At 41.1% G+C, this 19,527-nt stretch overlaps 1 protein-coding gene across 3 annotated transcripts; it reads left to right on the top strand.

Annotated features, from left to right (window-relative positions):
• The first annotated feature begins 8,797 nt into the window (after nt 1-8,797).
• Nucleotides 8,798-17,008, top strand: LOC119560082 (phosphatidylinositide phosphatase SAC2). 3 transcript variants are annotated; one of them, XM_037873397.1, is made up of 12 exons: nt 8,799-9,005; nt 10,660-10,888; nt 10,950-11,370; nt 11,433-11,554; nt 11,619-11,984; nt 12,043-12,370; nt 12,427-12,497; nt 12,950-13,165; nt 13,391-13,627; nt 13,691-14,785; nt 15,154-15,295; nt 15,355-17,008. In XM_037873397.1, the coding sequence occupies exons 1-12, from the start codon at nt 8,909-8,911 to the stop codon at nt 15,481-15,483; spliced, it is 3,453 nt and encodes a 1,150-aa protein (XP_037729325.1). In that variant the 5' UTR covers nt 8,799-8,908; the 3' UTR covers nt 15,484-17,008. The 3 variants fall into 3 exon arrangements, with proteins under 3 accessions (XP_037729327.1, XP_037729325.1, XP_037729326.1); XM_037873398.1 differs by lacking the exon at nt 12,950-13,165 and having other exon boundaries at nt 8,800-9,005; XM_037873399.1 differs by lacking the exons at nt 13,691-14,785; nt 15,154-15,295; nt 15,355-17,008 and having other exon boundaries at nt 8,798-9,005; nt 12,950-13,283; nt 13,391-13,545.
• The last annotated feature ends 2,519 nt before the right edge of the window (nt 17,009-19,527 follow it).

Below are 19,527 nucleotides of genomic sequence, written 5' to 3'. Positions count from 1 at the left end.
TGACTAATGTTAAACGCGCACAACTTGTCCTTGTTGTTGATGTTGTTTATGAGCCGGAGGACTGGCTTCCCGGTCTATTCAAATCCCTGCGGCCCCGGGAGATCCCCGGCAAATGACGCGCGTGCCTTCGAGTCACGCGTTTGGCAGCATTTCAAATTGATGAAGTTGTGTTCGGAACATGAACATCCACATCCGCATCCACCACCACCACCACTCCACTCTCGGCCTGGTGTCAATTGTATAATTGCCAAATGTTGTTTCCAAATATTTAATTGAAAGGGTGTTTTGTCGTTGCCGGCGCTGTATGGTGATGGTGACTCTCCACTTCGTGGTTACACGCGTATCCTGTTACAAATCCTGTGTCGATGTTGTTTTGCCTGCTGTTTAATATAATTGTTATCCGCTTGTATCGGCGTTGATTGTTTGACCAGCCAGGGGGGTTGGGTCGATAACGGAATGGCGGAGGGGTTGCTCCTGCTCGATGCCATCAAGTGCCGAGACTTTCTCAGGAGATAACACTTGATCCCAGGAGTGATCGCAGCAGCAGATGCTACTCAAATAAAGTTGATATAAGTGGGATAGGACAGCCCTGGGAAAATGTTAAACGGTGGGAGAGGTAAGTTAATATAGTTGAACTCTTCAGTAAGACTGCATTAGCGGGTTTATTCATTTATTCTAACAAAAGAAATTTAGTAGACAAGCTCTTTTACTTATAAATAAAATGGAATTGCATATAAGAAATTTCCAAAAGGTTTTCAGTTCCTTAAGACCTTAAAACTATAAGTCCAAATAGGTTTTAAATTACGATATCAACTCTATAAAATTGTATCGTTGATTATATCCCACGTGCAATAAGTAATAAGTAAAGATATTTATAAAGTAAATTAAAATTAAAATTTTAACCTTAAGCACTGCGCTATATAAACCCCTATTGATCTGCAGTATGATATCTTTATGCGATTTGGAATTAAAGAATTTGTAACTTTTTTCAAACAGAATATATACAAGGGTGGTCAAAAGTATTTTCACAAAAAAAAAGTTAAATATATTCATAATTTGAACTTACATCTTGTTAACTTTGGCATCAATGGAAAGGTAATTTAAATGCCGTTTGAATGATACAATACATTTCTTAACACATTCAGTACTTATTGAAAAGGACGAATTTGTGTGAAAATGTCCTTTTTGAATTTTTTCCCTCGACTTGAAAACTTAAATTTTTTGATGCAAAAAGTTTCTTCAAACAAAAATAATAGTAACTGCAAAAAGAATTTTTCAAAAATCATTTTGCTTATATTTTTTATGATTTTTTAAAGGTGACATTGTCGGAAAAAATTTGTATGAAAAAGAGAAAAATATGGCTAAAATGCATGTTTCTAAGCATTTTCAAAAAATCATAAAAAATACAAGCAAAATGATTTTTGAAAAATTCTTTTTGCAGTTACTATTATTTTTGTTTGAAGAAACTTTTTGCATCAAAAAATTTAAGTTTTCAAGTCGAGGAAAAAAGTTCAAAAAGGACATTTTCACACAAATTCGTCCTTTTCAATAAGTACTGAATGTGTTAAGAAATGTATTGTATCATTCAAACGGCATTTAAATTACCTTTCCATTGATGCCAAAGTTAACAAGATGTAAGTTCAAATTATGAATATATTTAACTTTTTTTTTGTGAAAATACTTTTGACCACCCTTGTACATAGTTGCGGGAAACAGCTTGTGCTTTATAGAGTTTAAGCATTACAGCACACAGAATTTAGTTATTTAATTATTTACCGAAAGTCTGTATGTTTAATAAAATTATATTTTAAAAGTCATTAAATTACTTGTATTAAACACTAAAACTGTTTTACGTTCTACTCTAAAGAACATTGATTATAATAAAAATATGATTCTATGTGTGCTACAAAGCACGTGACAGTTCAAGAAAGTCCCCTGCTGCGCACAACTGCCTCTTGAAATGTCCTCCGGCACTCCTCTCCATTGAATTACTGCCACAGGGAAGTGGAAGTGCGTTGAAGGCAGCTATCAATACAGTTTACGCAGCTTCCGGGAGGTAGGGACAGGTGGGACGCCGATGACACCTACACTCGATGGCACTCAGCGAACCGGAGGACTGGCAACTGCAAACTGGCAACTGACAGGGGCCTGGGAAAAGTCGGAATCGGCGGTCGACCGGCAATTCGAATTGCATTTTAATGCAATTACAAGGACGTCAGTCAGTGCGCTTCCACCCCGATCCGAATCGAGCCGCCCACCCCCTGTCCCGGCCACTTTGCACCCCCGAAGGCCCACTTGACAGTGACAATAAACAGAGCCGGGATGCAGGATCTGAATGCCGCTCTGTTGAAATATGTCCTGCGTCCTTAATCTCACTTTTATTTTTTCCTCGGCTTGGCAAGAGGGCAGAAGCAGTCGCAGATTAAAGATATAAATTCATATTCCCCAAGCACCGGGCAACAGGACCTCGAACGCGTGTCCTGGTCTCTGCCTCCCTCCCCGAGGATCGATTAGCTCGTTTGCAATTCAATTTGAAGCACAGTACTTTCTGCGTGACTGTGTCGTATATCTTTTTTATGAATGGATTGCGTGAATGATGAGCTGACTTAGCCGGATGGCAGGGCGTTTGATTTGCCTGATCCGCCAGTTGCGACTGTCCGATTCCGTGTCAGACAGCCGAGTTCCCGGCGGCAGGTGCAGGACTTTCAACTAGCAACTATCGCCGTGCCACTTACGGTAATTAACTGCAAGATGCTCAGTTCCTCAGCCGTAACCTCAACGACGTGTCCTGGCCCTTCATCCCCGTCGGAACGAACGCAGTTCAAAGGACGAGAGTCGCATTAAAACGTGACTACATTGTTTTCACATCAAGTGGCACAACATTTGTCATAAATGCGCAACGCTGGTCCCCTCACCAACCCCTGTACGTAATTTGATTGGGCCATTTATAGGATGAGCATCCGGATCTGCATATTTCCCAAATTGATTTGCGCTCTTTTAATGGACCTCGCTTTATTAAAACATATATTTTTGCGGAAAATTGACTGGCATGGGCAGATGAAATATGGTTTCTACAGCACATCTTGAAAAATCCTCAAGGACTTTTTATCGATTTTTCATCCTTTTGGAACTGGTGGTTTCAACCCGTTTAATGGCTGCCATAATCGCCCACAGCCTCAGACTCTGCCGGAAAACATTGATTGATGATAACGATCCGAATTCGTAAATAAACGATAACATCGTTATTAACATAGGCACTGACTTGAGCGCATTTTTCCCTTTCTCAAAAGGAGACTTTATGCGAGAGTCGCTTTAAACGTTGCGGCAGTAAAATTATAAAAATTCGGAATCAGAAAGAATGAAGAAAACAAGCCCTGTATTCTTGCCATCATGGCTCAAGAAAGTTTGGTTTTAAAAGTGCAGTTTTAAGGTTCATTCTACACACGTCGTTATTATCAGATCATAATTAAAGCTCTTAATAGACTTTACTTAAATGTTTTTTTTAACTATTAACAATTAACTATTATCTTTCAGATTGTTACGATGGCAAAGGCTTATGTGTTTGTGGTATTTTAATAAAAGTAAATTAAATTTAGAATTAAACAAGAAAGAGAGCTAACTAAGTCATGCCGATAACTCAGCAATGTTATAGAATTGTAGTAAGTCTTATTAGTAAAGCACAACGATCGTTCCTATGCCAGCTTTATGATATGTATGATAGGGCGGGTCAATTTGGTAGCCTAGGAATCGTTGGGGGAAACGTAATCTAAAATATTAAAGCAATTCAATAATTCCTAAAGCATTATGGAAAATTTAAAGCAGACGGACACTACATGATAAACAAGAAAGAACGCTATAGTCGAGTGCCTCGACTATCAGATACCCGTTACTCAGCTAAAGGGACCAAAGGGAAATGGAGATAAGCAAGCAGCAAAGCAAGACTGAAATGCGCCACCTACCGGCGGTAGACAGATTTAAGCGTTATGGGCGTTAGGGTGGGCGTGGCAAACTTTTTTTAAGTCAATCGATAGGTATTGATGAGAACAATACATTTCAGTTAAAATTTTTATTCTAGCATCAAAAATGTAGGAGCCACAGTTTTGAGCGGTTTGTGGGCGTGGCACTCTACTGAAACAAACTTGCGCTGCGTAAGAAGCTCAGGAATCTGCACGCCAAGTCTCAATAGCCTAGCTCTCATAGTTTCCAAGATCTCAGCGTTCATCCGGACAGACGGACAGACGGACATGGCTAGATCGACTGGGCTAGTGATCCTGATCAAGAATATATATACTTTATGGGGTCGGAAACGCTTCCTTCTGCCTGTTACATACTTTCCGACGAATCTAGTATACCCTTTTACTCTACGAGTAACGGGTATAAATATGAAGACAATCCAATTAGGCATCAGTGGCGCCATCGGAAACCAACTTTGGTTGCGAATAGAAATGTTTTTCATGAGTGAGCCGGAAGGTGGCGCACCTTTATAATGAAAAAAGTAAGCTGGCAGGTGACGCCACTTTATAGCGCTTTCTTTCGGGACTTTGAATCTGTACTGTAGATGTCGTGTTAGCAAACGGTTACACTTAACAGTAAGCCTGGTTGCAACTAGCAAATTAAAAGACAACGTGATGTAGATGGCGCTTGAAGTAGAGTCCGTGAAGAGAGTCTGGTATATTCCGGACGAGGAGCACCGGCGGCTGCGAGTTCTTTGTTGCTTGGCTTCAGTTGTGGCAGGAAGTTCACTGTTAGCTTCCAGAACATAAATATGATTCGTGACCGTTATTCCTTAAGATCTCCACGCCATTTTTCCGCCTCGGTTTGGCTCTGGAAAACTTTAAAGATTCGATCCATCACTTTTTTACTACCATAGGTAACACGAATTAAATAGTCAGATATTGAGATTGTTTTCACGATGAAAACATATTTATGATCTGAACTGGATAAGTTCTTTAAACCAGGGACCGTAATAATAATGTTTTAACAATTATTTACTGCTTTGTATAGTAAAACTTAAGAAGTTTCATAATTAAGGTTGAAAAAAAGTTATTTGTTGCTTGGCTTCAATTGTGGGAACATAAATTTAACGCGTGACGGTTTTTCCTTAAGATCTCCACACTCTCAGCATCGATGTAGGCCACAGTCTCCATGTTCTCTAAAGATCACTTTCGCTTCGTACTCAGTTCTGTCTTGGTCCAAAACGGTTTGCTTTATGATTGACCGTTTTTCCGCCTGAAGTTTTTATATTTGGTTCTGGAAAACTTTAAAGATTCGATCCATCACTTTTTTACTACCATACGTAACACAAATTAAATAGTCAGATATTGAGATTGTTTTGACGATGAAACCAGGGACCGTAAAAATAATGTTTAAGCAATTATGTACTGCTTTCTAAACTAAAACTTAAGGAGTTTTATAATAAAGGTTGAAAAAAAAGTTCTTTGTTCCTTGGCTTCAATTGTGGGAACATAAATTTAACGCGTGACCGTTTTTCCTTAAGATCTCCACACTCTCAGCATCGATGTAGGCCTCAGTCTCCATGTTCTCTAAAGACCACTTTCGCTTCGTACTCAGTTCTGTCTTGGTCCAAAACGGTTTGCTTTATGATGGACCGTTTTTCCGTCTAAAAATTCTTTGTTTGGTTCTGGAAAACTTTAAAGATTTTATCCAATTTTTTTTTTGACAACCATGGGTAGAACAAAGGATACGGTCGAGATATTGAGATTGTTCTGATGATGAAAATATATTTATGTTCTGAACTGCATAAGTTCTTTAAATCAGGGACCGTAACTGTTATGAATTTTATTTTAAAAATAATATTTAAACAATTCTTTTTCTCATTACTAATGTAAAACTTAAGGAGTTTTATAATAAAAGATGCTTTTCGCTATACTTTTAGTTTCCAGAACATAAACTTTAGCACATGACAGTCATTCCTCAAGATCTCCATGCTCTCAGCGTAAACGTAGGTCACAATCTCCAAGTTCTCTCTGAAGATCACTTTCTTTTCGTAGTCGGTACTGGCTGGCTCCAAAACGGATCAGGGAAAAAATATCTACGGATCCGTTCCTGTGAGAAAGGTGAATCGGCAATCGGAAAGGGATCGGGGACTTTCCAATAAGTAGCTCGATACGATAAATAATAGTTTCCTTGCTTTCTTATTAATCAAGAATTCAGTCATTTTTATGTTTCTTGCTGAAAATTGTTCTACAAAATACCGAAAAAATAAATTACACAGATATTTAATGTTACTTTGCCCCATTTTTCCTAATGTTTCGGTTGCTGTTGCTGCTCACCTTCAACTTCGGTGGTTTTCTGAAATATACATAAGTAATACATATTTATGTCGTATTTGTGTTAGCAAATGAAGTTATCTTAAAGCTGTTTTAAACCTTTTTCATTTGCCTTTGAACGTTTAGGAAAAGCATCTTCGTGCTTATTTCACAAAGTTAATATCTCGGAATTTGATTTGACTCCTAAATAAGTCTTGCAGTATGTCAAAAAAGGAAAATAATATGTGAAAGGCTTTTGACTTGCCTTGGTGCGACACAAAAAAAGACAAGCCCCGAACCAGGAGCCGTACCGCAGGAGAGCGATTCAGATTGAAAATATTTGTCAGCCGAAATATTAAAATAAAAAATATATCAAAGTGCATTAATGTTTAGTGTATCCCTTAGGAAAGCTAACAGATATTTGTATAACCGTTTACAAACATTTGGGCGTCGTAATTTTCAATATTTCTTTGCCGCAGGCACTGGAGAACCGGAACATCATCAAACAGGATGCGCAGAAGCATTACACGCATTGCGTTTTTATTCTTCTACCGCATAACGGCAACTAAAATCAAGCAAATGAAGCGTCTATTTAAGGGTTAATTAGCGGTGGTCGACATTTCAGATTTGTGTAAAATCAGGTGAAAGCAATATTATTTGTATAAACAACCGTTTACACAAGAGGCGCAGCAGCTAGAATGCGCAGAAGCAAAAGCTCTTTTCACACATCATGGCAAGAGTGGGACCAAAGGCAGTAAAAATACCAACTGGCACGGAGCACGGCCTGATTTTCGTTATTCGGTATGTTCGGTATTTTTATGATTTTTCGATAGGTAACGCGTGTGCACTCGCATCCAATCACGCTAAGTTTGCATTCACTTACCGCTTAATAGCGTCTTCCATCCACCATCTACCATCCGTTGAACGGATGGTCCACAAGGTTTAGCCGTTCTGGAAATTTGTAGCTCCCATCCAAATTTGACAGATTCTCAATAAAATCCCAAAACGATAAGTACAGAAATCACCCAAACTCGTAAAAAATTCGGAATAAAAAGGCTGGGATGCTGAATCGATTTGCGTGTGCTGTTCTAAAGCAAGTGGTAGCGACTTTTTCTCGTCTCTTTCTAGCATGTGTATTTCTTACGGAAGAAAAAGTCGATTAAGCCTAGTACTCACATCGACGAACACCATAGGAGTGAGCGAGAGGCAAACAGGCGGCTAAAACTTTTCGTCGGGTCTGTTTTTCAGCGCGGTACTCAGATGAGCTAAGGAAATACCAGAAAAAATACCAGCGGCCCAAGGAATACGAAATTTAATCTTTGGCGGTGTTCGTGCAGAAGCGGTGGGGGATTTAAAAATTAAAAATGGAAGAAAAACACCAAAACCGGCTAAAGGATGTCAGTGCAGATGAAAGGGGACGCCTAATCCAAACTGTTGCCCATTATTGTGGGATTTCACCGACAGGAAGCAATACCACAACGGGGCAAATCCGCAGAATGGTTGAAGTGCTGCAGGAGATCCACTAGAGAATCCCAGTGGAAAGGAACATGCCGAGTGGGACTTCGCCCTCTACATGGAAATCCTGCCGGGCGTGTCCTCGCAAAGAAAGTAAGATCTGGCCAAAAGAATTTGGTTGCGTTGTACTAATAGAAGTATCTTTTTAGAAAAACCACCAGTAATATGATCTCCGACGACCACTCCATTAGGAATCCGTACACCACCACCACCAGCTACTTGGCCACTTAAGCGGAGCTGGAGGACCCGCAGGCTTCTATAGGGGGGAGGAAAATAGGGCGCCCGTTAAGGAACAGTTTGAGAAGCCATAGGCAACCCCTGCCAGGATGCTAGGCGACTTCCTGCAGCATCAGCGGATCAACCCCGTTCCCAATCCGGCTCCCACTTTCTCAAGGTCCAATATGCCTATTGGGTCTCGGAGCTGGACTGCGGTGGCGCGGGAAGGATGGCGAAGCATCCGTGGGTCGAGAAAGGTGCTTTAAGCTACTAATTTACATAAATAAAAACTTTCGTTGAACATTCCATTTATTTTTATTTTAATTTCTTTGTGTACCAGCAGATTCCTCCTTTTTCTCCAATTGATTTGATTTCCGTTTGGCAACAAACCCAGCTGCTTGACAGTAAGACCATGCTACATGCATTGCGGATGAACTTTGAAAACGTCGGTCACACTGCAAAGAATAAGATTTTTCGACTAGTGAAACTCTTAGCCGATCTGAGTACTAGGCTTTAAGCGGAGTTTGGTGGCTGAAACAGAAACCTTCAGTGTGTGAATAGGGTATTAACTAAGTTTACGCTTAAAATTGTTAGAAATGAATATGAAAAGGATATCAAAATATATATTCAGTGAAAAAAGCAAAAATTAAATAGCGAGCAAAATTTAAATATGTAACCGCAAATTAATTTTACATTTCGAACTTACGTAAATTAAAGAAATAACGTAAGCTACGTTATGGTATTTTTAAAGTGGTATTATTTTTGAGGGCTATAGCGTTTTTTGTCGTCTTCGGCGCGGTCACACTGCTGGTCACAAATTTCGTAAACATTGAAAATTAGTGGCGTATTTAATCGCGTCGCATTGAATTAGTCGGGTAATGTCGCAAATAAAGTAGTGAAAACCAAGCATGGAGGTGTTCCAGACCGACTCGCACTATATCTTCGTGAAGCGGGACAAGAGTTTGTGGTGGCATCGTAGGACGTCGGAGTTCTCGATAAAAGCAGGTAACTTACAAGCCCCAAAAAGTAGAATCAAATGAATCAGACTGTCTGTGTGTGGGTGTCGTCATGTACATTGTTTATTTAATATGCTGAGGTCAACATTGTTTTGAAGTTTATTCAGATAAGTCATGAATCAGTTGCTTTGGATAAGCAATTGCTACTTCCTGAAAAAATGTCATTTGTTTGGAGTGTGTAAGTGTAAGTGATGTTCTGTACATTTCAAGGGCGCCACCTAAAAGATTAATGAATCATAAACAATCCCGGAAGGCGGTTTTCTCTGAAACCCAATCTAGATGAGTTACTAATTCATCTCCTTTTCAAATGCGGACTCATTTTGCATTATAAAAAGTAATGCACTTTTTTATATCATACCTAGTTACTAAAATACAGAATTTTATTCCCTTTTCTTTTAAGTTGTCTCCCCAGTAATTTAGTCAACTCCATCACAGTCATCATATCTAACGAAAATCTTTCAAAATTTAGCTATAAAACCCTTTTAAAACTCCCCAACTTGCTTGTTAACAACCGTTTACCAAGGCCATTTTGCCCTCTCAGTGTATAGAGTTCGACTATAAGTTGACAACCTGCTGTTTCTATTATTAACTCCTATAATTTAAACAATCAGCAGTCAACAATGTGTCTGCAACCGTTAATTGCTGCTTTATTGCGCAGCAATTACATTTGGATCAATTTTCTGACACGCAACCTGTGGCCATTAATGGAATCGGACGACAGCATACCTCCCAGGGGCCCCAAGTCCTGGGGTATGGTCACTTTCTGCTTTCCGTGACTCATTCGCGGCGTGATCCCTGACCCAGCCGCAGCCCATAAATCTTTGCCAAGGTCACCGCAGCTGCTCCGCCCGTCAATTTTCGTTGTTTGCCGAAAACGTTTGTCCCCACAATGAAAAGCGGTTTCGCACCCAAAAAGAACTTGACATAATTTATGGGGGCCAACACTTTTCTATTGATTTTACAGCCCACAGTAGTAGGCCTGAATTATGAGTTCCAGACAGTTTCCAGTGCTATCTACGAAAACCGGATAAACCCACTGCAAGATAAGATTAGAAAAGAGTTCTCTCAGCACGCTTTATGGGGTTCGGGCAAACTTGAAATCGTGCCACCGACCTCTGCCCCCATCGCAAAGGATTTCCAAGGATGCACGTACATGGGTGGCACATGAAGTGCAATTGCACAATGCTGTTTTTAGCTGCAAGTGGGGGTGGTGTGGATGGCTTTCAGATTCAGTGCACAGTAATGAGCAGTTGTGAACCCAAGGGGAAATAATGCCACACGCAACGCCCCAGATGCAAATATGTAACCTGAAATTACAAGCTTTGGCATTTAAGGGCAGCCATTATTAGTCGGCGGTCAATATTCGACCTCTCTTAACAAGTAATGTTCTAGTTATTTGAACTTGCTTGGCATTTGTTTGTTGTGAAAGATGGTTTTATTCGGGGGGCGTATGCTAATCAAATACCAATAAAGCCTAATGAACACGAACATTGTCATTAGGGTGCAGGGATGGGAAACCATATACCAACGAAGATACCTTTATTTAATTGGTCAATACAAATAGGACAGGCTACCTTTTTGCGACTTGGGTTTGAAACCCACTTAAGCTATTTGGTTAACAAATACGAATTTCTTCTTTTTAGGATGGGATCTCAGCTCTGTGGACGACATCGAGTGCATTGGAGTCACGCATGGAATTGTGGGCGTGATCTCGCTGCCCAATGTCTATGAACCCCACTTGGTTGTGGTCAAGGAGGCAACCGCTGTGGGTGTTCTATATCCACCCCACTTGGTGTACAAGATCAAGTCCATATGTATATTGAGTGCCGAGGAACCGGACACCGATTTGCCCAACTGCACCAAGCACACCAAGTGAGTTGGACCAATCACTTAGGTGTATTCGTTAATAATTCAATATGTATTTCCTATTTAGGAGCAACCAGTCCACGCCCACTCACAGCGTCTCGGCCTCGAACAACAACAATGCCAACGTTCCATCATCTGGTGGGGGCTCCTCAAAGAGCACCAAGCTGTTCGAGGGCATGAACAAGACGTGGGGCGCTGTCAAGAGTGCCGGGAACACCATCAAAAACACCACCCAGCAAGCAGCGAACTTGGCCACCAAGCAGGTTAAGTCATCAGTGGGCATCCGGGAACCCAAACACATTGAGCGGCGCATCACAGAGGAGCTGCACAAGGTATTCGACGAGACGGACAGCTTCTATTTCAGCTTCGACTGCGATATAACCAACAATCTGCAGCGCCATGGGGCCAATCTGGAGGATAATCAGTCGCAGGCTGATGAGAGATTCTTCTGGAACATGCACATGATTCGAGACCTGATTAACTTGAATGTGAGTTACTGCTAATGTCTCTAAAAGACTTCTGTGGATAATTTAAATTTGAATTTTGTCAGGACAAAACATGGATACTGCCTGTCATTCAGGGTTTTATGCAAGTTGAGAACTGTGTCATTGGCAATGAGTGCTTTACCTTGGCATTGGTGTCCCGAAGATCTCGTCATCGAGCGGGAACACGGTAATCATGCAAAATTTAAAGCATTCTTTTGAAGTTATTATATCTTTTCACTCAATAACAATAGCTACAAGCGACGAGGAGTGGACGAGAAGGGAAATTGTGCCAATTACGTGGAGACGGAGCAAATACTCTCATTCCGCCACCACCAGTTGTCCTTCACCCAAGTGCGTGGTTCCGTGCCGATCTTTTGGAGCCAGCCCGGCTATAAGTACCGCCCACCGCCACGCCTAGATCGAGGGGTAGCCGAAACCCAAAAGGCCTTTGAACTTCACTTTACCAAGGAGTTGGAGACCTACGGGCGCGTTTGCATCGTAAATTTGGTCGAGCAGAGCGGTAAGGAAAAGACGATTGGAGATGCCTATGCCGACCACGTTGTCAAGTTCAACAAGGAGCTGTTGATTTATGTGACTTTCGATTTTCACGAATACTGGTAAGGTGCATTGAGTTAAGACTTGTAAGTTTACCAAATAACGTATACTCTCATTTAGCCGCGGCATGCGCTTCGAGAACGTTTCGGCTCTGATCGATGCAGTTGGCCCAGAAGCTGGCGCAATGGGATTCCACTGGCGGGATCAGCGTGGCATGATATGCAACCAGAAGTCCGTGTTTCGGGTGAACTGCATGGACTGCCTGGATCGAACAAATGTGGTGCAAACTGCCATTGGAAAGGCGGTGCTTGAATCTCAGCTAGTAAAACTAGGCCTTTCGCCGCCCTACACTCCCATTCCGGAACAACTGAAGTCGCCGTTTATGGTGCTTTGGGCAAACAATGGAGACATAATCAGTCGACAGTATGCGGGCACCAATGCCTTGAAGGTGAGTAGAAAACCAAGAAATTAATGGAATTGCAAACTAAACCTACTTTATTTCAGGGAGATTATACTCGTACCGGCGAACGCAAAATCAGCGGCATGATGAAAGACGGCATGAACTCAGCTAATCGGTTCGTATAAAGTTATTGAACCTCACTATTTTTGTATTTTTTGCTGCCCTTACCTTTTGACATTTTCATTATCTTGATTGATTCACTCATCACAATCATATTCCACTTTATTTGTAATTAAACCTATTTTTGTTACACGAAGTAGTCTGTCTTGGTCATTCGTAATTTTTCTAATAGCTTTGGGTAATTGGGAGTCAAATCAATCAATAATAAAAGCTGTAAAGCCGAGTCATGCCACCATATTTTTCTAAACCTTTTTTCGATTGAATTCATATATTTTACTAATGCTGCATGCCTGTTTTTCCATATTTAAATCAGCCTAATGAGAACAAGATTATGTTTTCGTCTGAAACTCAAACCCCAAAACTAAGCAATGGGGTTTTCTATTTAACACCATAACCTTATACCGATGCACAGACCCGTAGCTAATGCCGTGCCCAACTTCTTCGTAGCTTTTTCATACAAAACTTTGCCGACTCGTTTCGCCAGTGCATCATCGATCTGATGCAGGGCCAGCTGCTGAGGGCAGAGGAGCTGCAGGAGGACGAGGTCCTGGAAACTATTATTCAGATCCTCACTCCAGAAACCCGGCCCCCTCTTAGGGGCTATTATAATCCCGGTGTACTGGGCCCCGAGCTGCAGTTAATCGAATCGATCGTTACGACCAGGTGCGCAGGTCAGAGGCGATGCCAAGATGGAGTAGATGGCCAGGCAAACAAGACCACACACTTACTGTTTTTAGTTGCTTCAATTGTTGTATATCCTTTGATTCTTATTTCGCAAAAGGTATTCTTCCCATTTTTAAGCTTTATCCTTTCCGATCATTCTCACATCCGCTTATTTTTGTAATGGTTTATTTTTCGCTCCTTTTAATGAGTTATTAAAACTTTCAGTTATTACTTGGCGCGCTTTAAGGACTCTTATCGCCAGGCCACCATAGATCTGATGTTGGGCAACCAGGTCTCCTCGGAATCACTTAGTGCCTTAGGCGGCCAAGCTGGTCCGGATGAAAACGATGGAACCGAAAATGCCGAGCATGCCAAGTTGCTGGTGGAAGATTGTCGTCGCCTGCTGCTGGGAACGGCTCAGTATCCCGTTGGAGCTTGGGGACTAATAGATGCCGACCCAAGGTGAGTTTGGGATATCTACAGTACATGTTGATATTTAAAAACTAACCATTTTGTTTTTTGCAGCTCCGGCGATGCCAACGAGACCGAGGTGGATTCCATACTGCTGCTCACCGACGACTGCTATATTGTGGCCGAGTACGACTCGCACCTGGACAAAATTGTCCGATTTGAAAAGGTGCAACTGACGCAGGTGCGTCTCATCGAGTTTGGCATGCATCAGCAGACCAAAATCTTCCAGGGATCTGCTCCAGCGCATCTTTGTTTGCGTTTCAACTACAGTGTGGACGGGCAAGAAGGCTACTTCCACATGTTCCGCTCGGCTAATTTAAGATTCTTCAACAACATGGCGTATGTGATCAAAACTCAGGAGGAGCTCACAGAATCTTTAAGCTCCATTGTAGAGATGTTTCGCATTGCTTTGTGTAATGCCGGGAATACAGACGTTCGCTACATCACAGGTGGTGTGTTGCAGCGAAGGAAGAGCAAGTTGCCGACGTTGGATGTTCCCAAGGGCATGCCGCGAAACCTTTCCGAATCTCAGCTTGTCCAACTCAGCTCAAAGGCTCTGTCGAATGTCGCGGGACAGTTTTCGAAATTGGGCCAAACCTTTAAGAAGCCGTCAGGCGCCAATCACCAGCAAGCTCACCCCAGCAGCTTGGCAGCAACCACCAATCCGCAAGTTATGCGTCAGACCGGAGGCAATGAAATCGAATCTGGCCAGGAAGCCGAGAAGGCAGTCTTTACCCTGGGCCGCAAGCAACGAAACTCGAACAGCGCTAGCAGTACCGATACCGATGAGCACGACAACAGTTTGTACGAGCCCGAGGTGGACTCCGATGTGGAGATAGCAATGGACAAGTCCAACTACAACGAAAATGCTTTCCTGCCATCGGTGGGCATTGTCATGGGAAATCAGAAGGAAGACTCGCCCAGCTCTTCCGATGAGATCCGGCAGTTGGAGCAGAAGGATAGCATGTGTAAGACCACCGAGGATGTGCTCACAATTTCGATTACCTCAGTGACTGATCACGTCACTCTGCCCACGGGCCTTTTGGAAAATGCACCGCCCATTCGACCGATCACGCCCAATCCGTTGATTTGCGTGCAAGCTCAGGAAGTCTATGACGATGGGGAGGAAGAGGTGAAGCCTGTGCCCAGGTCTGTATTCTACAAGTGATCTTTGGTTGTAGATCTATTTTTGGTTAGAGCTTTGTATTTTGTCTTATGTTAATTAGCCAATCTATTTGTAGTAAATATTGTAAATGTGTTTATGGAAATCTTTGGTCAGTTTTCATCCCTTCAAGCTCAAAGTATTATTATGATCCCTCTATGCGTTGTATGTATTCTATATTTATATTAAATACCTAAGACTAGCATGTATTATTGTACAAATACGAAATATCAGTGCCTGCTCGATACCACATACACTCGGCTGCTTCTGGCCAAACCCAATCGCTCAAAATACAAATATTTAGTTAAAGCTGAGCCGTGTTTGAACTGTAACGATTTGCCTGACGCGATTTCAGTACGTCGCCAAGAGATCTCAGCCTTCCTTTGGGCTTGTCCACTCAGCCGGAGGCCAACAAGCTAAAGCAGCTGACCAGTCCACTCTCAAAGCTGGCCAAGAACATTGGCCTCAACCTAGATCCTCGCAAGATTGCCACAAAGGTAAAATCTATTGGTATTATCTTTTTATACTGTAACTTTATTCCTACTTTATTTTACAGACCGGAGTCCTCTCACCGACCAGTCTTTCTGAAGAGAATACTCCGCCAGAACGCGGGCCCAATTCTCGAGATCATTTGCTGGATCTGTGGGAGGCCGAAAAGTGTAAAACCAAGTTAATAGCCCTGTAAGAGGGTTCATATACAAGCAATACGCGAAGCTCCACACTTTTGAAATAACTAGTGCAAGTGATATATTTATTATTCAAATAGAACGCAACAAAATTAAAATGGTTCAACTTCTTGTACGAGGCACTTCCATTAATGTCACACTAGGGAAAAAACAGAAATCGAAACGTTTTAAAGGTTCTTACAATGTAGATGATATATATTTGTGATTGTTATTAGCACCAAGCTGTAGTGAGTTAATACATTATTGTGTGTCTAGTGTACTTATTCTTATATCTAACCGAATATAAGTTTTGCAAAATTATTTTGGACAATGATGTGCAGCGTATTTTAAGCACAACTAACGTTGGAATCTCACAGTTTCTGATCGTTTGAGGTGTGACAATTTAGTTGATATAATTTTTCAGTATTAAATATCTATGTTTTATTTTATTAATAATGTTTTTTGTATAATATCACTGAGTAACTCCAAAAAATTATCTTGACGGATGCTTAAGAATCCTGTTGGCTTTGATTTTCAAATTTGCTCACAAAAGGTTTGCTGTCAAACCTTGAACTCCAAGAAGTTCTACCATTTTTTGTAGCCGAAAAAAGACAGTCAATAAAATAAAAGGACCACCTCCCTTCATCTTTATAGGTTAGTTGTCTTTTCTGTCTTTTCTTAATTATAATCATACTCTGTTGGACGAATTGGAGAAGAAAAATAACATCAACATTATAACATCAAGGGCTGTTTGTCAATGACTTCGTCTTCTTTTGGCTATAACTCGATTAAAACTACCTAAAATGATTTACAGTTTGGGGTTCGATAGATAGAGTTGCACTTGTCAATTGTTTTAACTAATTAATATACTAAGAATCCGTTCGCCTGTAATTGCTTTTCAAAACTGCTACAAACAGCCTTTTTCCAACTCTGCTCTGTTCCAACATTGAACACATTTGAAAGTGGAGCATTAAAAGCAACAGGATTTTTGTGTATCCATCGAGGTAATTAAATAAAGGTTTAATTTTGAAACGCAATGTAATCAATGTTGTGTAAACATGTTATCATTCTATCTTTAATACACAGTGTGAGAAATTCAAAAGATTAATTGCTTTTCTAAAAGGCATATGGCGGATAAAAACTTCCAAATCCGTACCAGAATTAGTAAATGAGCGATTGTATTTTTATGTTCAAAATATTTTCTTTAATTTTTTGTTTGTTTTATAATGATAAATCAAACGATTCGAAAGTGTGATTTTGTACAAGACCAAAAAGTTGTGGCTTTTTAAATTTCCATCTTGTCCTGTGATAATATGCTTGCACCGCTTTTGCCTAGTTTTAGATTTTAGCAGTAGTACGAGTTCAGCACTTGGCTTATGAAACAGTTATACGTATGTATGAACACCAGGTTGGTCAACTTTAAAAACACAACCACAAGAAGACAAGACAAACAAAAGACTGGCGGCTGCCAATTTTTTACACGCCACACTAAAAACAAAACGAACCCATTTTTTGGCTAGATACTAAACCAAATAGTGAACTGAAGGAGAACTGAGTGGATTTCAGAAAAGTCAACGAATATTCGACGAGTATAAGGTACGCATACTTTTTAGCTGGGGATTCGTTCGAAAATACTATACGTAGTGTGTTTGTAAATAGAGGAATATTTTATGTAACCGTAAAACAATAAGAACAATGTATGCGCCACCGAATATAAGAAATATATATGTGTTTAAATGCTTAAAACGTGATTTGTGGACTAACTACGAACCAATGGGAGCTGGGGCTAGTGGGAATCATTTTGGACTCGGCTTCCTATCAAAAACGCAGCATGTCAGTGTCAAGTGGTGCCCCGTTGTTAGATGCGGCTTGTTTACATAAGCGATAAACGAGGAAGCAAAAAATGGCAGCCCGGCATCAACCCCTAAAAACCCTGTGCCAAGGGGAAATCAAAAATCCATTAAAACACCACAGAAACGGACCCTGTAATGCTGTCAATCAGCTTACCCATACACAAGTGTCTATTGATATTGGTCCTTATTTATGCGAACTTTGGACCAACTCCTCGGGAACTTTTGGCCCGCCAGCTGATAAGAGCCACACGCCGATGCGGATCCTGCTCCTCTGATGACCAGGACGCTTCGTCCAATATCATGCTAATGTGTACGCACAGTTGCATCAATTGTTTTTCAATCAAAGTGCCATCAATCTTATTGGCTGTTTGTTTAATTAACGTACGCATTGTCTACCTACGAGATGGAAAGCGGAAACGGAAAAGAAGGAGGGGATGTGGGTGTCAGCTGGGTGGGAAATACATGCGAATATTTCATGCCAATCCATTTGACCCCCAGTCACGCCTGATTGACCCACACCCACCCCAACGAGTGAAGGATGCACTGCCTCCCAGGGTCCGTGGCATTTTTCTTTCGCATTTTACTTCTTAACTTTGTCCATGTCTTTTGCGTCCATTAAGTGTGTCTGTGCTAAGACTTGGAAATTGTCTTTTGAATGTTTCAATTACACGCCTTCTTAAGCACAGCTTCCCTTTCAAATTGAACCAGCTCCACCAGACCCGTCCGGCCTCCATGGTCGGATGGTCGTATGGGCGGACTGGCGACGGACGGAGACTGATCTGGGCTGCCTTTCCTTTGGTGTTTTTCCTCCTCCTCCGTATTCGTTTCGGTTTGACTCGGTTTTTATGCGCCAATAAAGTGAAATGCGGAGATAGTCGGAGGATTTACTGCCTTTCGGAGTAGGCTACATGGTATTTGGTGTGCATGTGTGTCGCCTTATAGCTCCCATCCCATCGCCAGCCCATCCCCCGGCCAATTTCGTTAAACACTTTTGCCTTAAACCATTAATTTCCTATACGTTCCACTCGTACGTGATGCCAGTGAGTCCCTGCATCCCGAATCTCTATGGAAAGTTAATTTTATTGCTAAAAGCGGGTTAAGTGCTTGGCGCACAGCTGAGTGCCTTGCCTCCATTCTGAGGGACGGGGTTTGGGTGGTCTGTGATAGAAATCAAATTTGCTTTATGGTATGTATGCTAATTTGGTGTCTGGCTGAAGCAGGGACGTGAAATCCGGGGTCCAGTGGATTTGTACCTCGATGCACTTGATGGTCCTTTAATTTTGGATTGAGCGCGATGCAGAGATAGAAACTAGTATTATGCGAATTCATTTGGAAGTTACTGCAAATAAAATAAGTAATAAAGATTTAAAAGATGTTGGGCAATGAATACATTCACAAGAGGGGTTCAGTTTTAAAAAAAGGCTTCCATTAAAAAACTATGATAACGTTAGTATTTACATAAGATTTAATGTTAAGAAATCTAATACACTCTTTGGAATTTTCTGAAAATAATCAAGTAATTGCAGAAATTTCAAGTTGGATTTCAATTATATTTTCATTTATATCAGCTTTTGAATTCAGCCGGCTGATTTTACAAAATTCTTAAAATCAATTGAATAGTTAGATAATATGAAAAAGAAATAGTTTGGTATCATACAACGACATAATTTCCTTGTTTAGCTTTATGACAAGGCATAACAAAACTTTTGGACCAAATGTAAAAAGGCGGAAACACAACAATAAAGATAAATCAACAATTCAGCTTCAACATCTGGTTTAAATAGTTTAAAGTGCAAATATTGTAATTAAAGTCTTATAAAGATAGCTTTATCAGTTAACCTAATCGCGTCGTCCCGCCATATAGCTCAAAACGAGTATAAGTTTTATCTTATCTTCGTCAGTAGCACTTGCGGGGAGTCCCTTGAATACCATCTTCCAGTGGGTTGCCATCTCCTCCAACTTATCGAGGGAATAGCCGGAGAACTTGCATTTTGCATTGGGGTCCACCCGGTAACGCCTTTTAAGGGCCTCCCTAATGGCGTGCAGCTCCCGCTCCAATTTCTCCATTCCTGTCGATGATATATTCGCCCTTTTTGCCGCTTTGTGAATGCCGTTAAGTACGGCTATACAGCTTCCTTTTTCGTATGTCGATGTTAAGATGGTCTCAGCGAATTGCGAACTATCACCATTCCGTATAAAAGAGGCTGTGAA

Source organism: Drosophila subpulchrella, unplaced genomic scaffold (assembly GCF_014743375.2).
Source record: "Drosophila subpulchrella strain 33 F10 #4 breed RU33 unplaced genomic scaffold, RU_Dsub_v1.1 Primary Assembly Seq354, whole genome shotgun sequence".
NCBI classification, from domain to species: Eukaryota; Metazoa; Arthropoda; class Insecta; order Diptera; family Drosophilidae; genus Drosophila; species Drosophila subpulchrella.
This window is presented reverse-complemented; position numbering and strand designations above follow the sequence as displayed.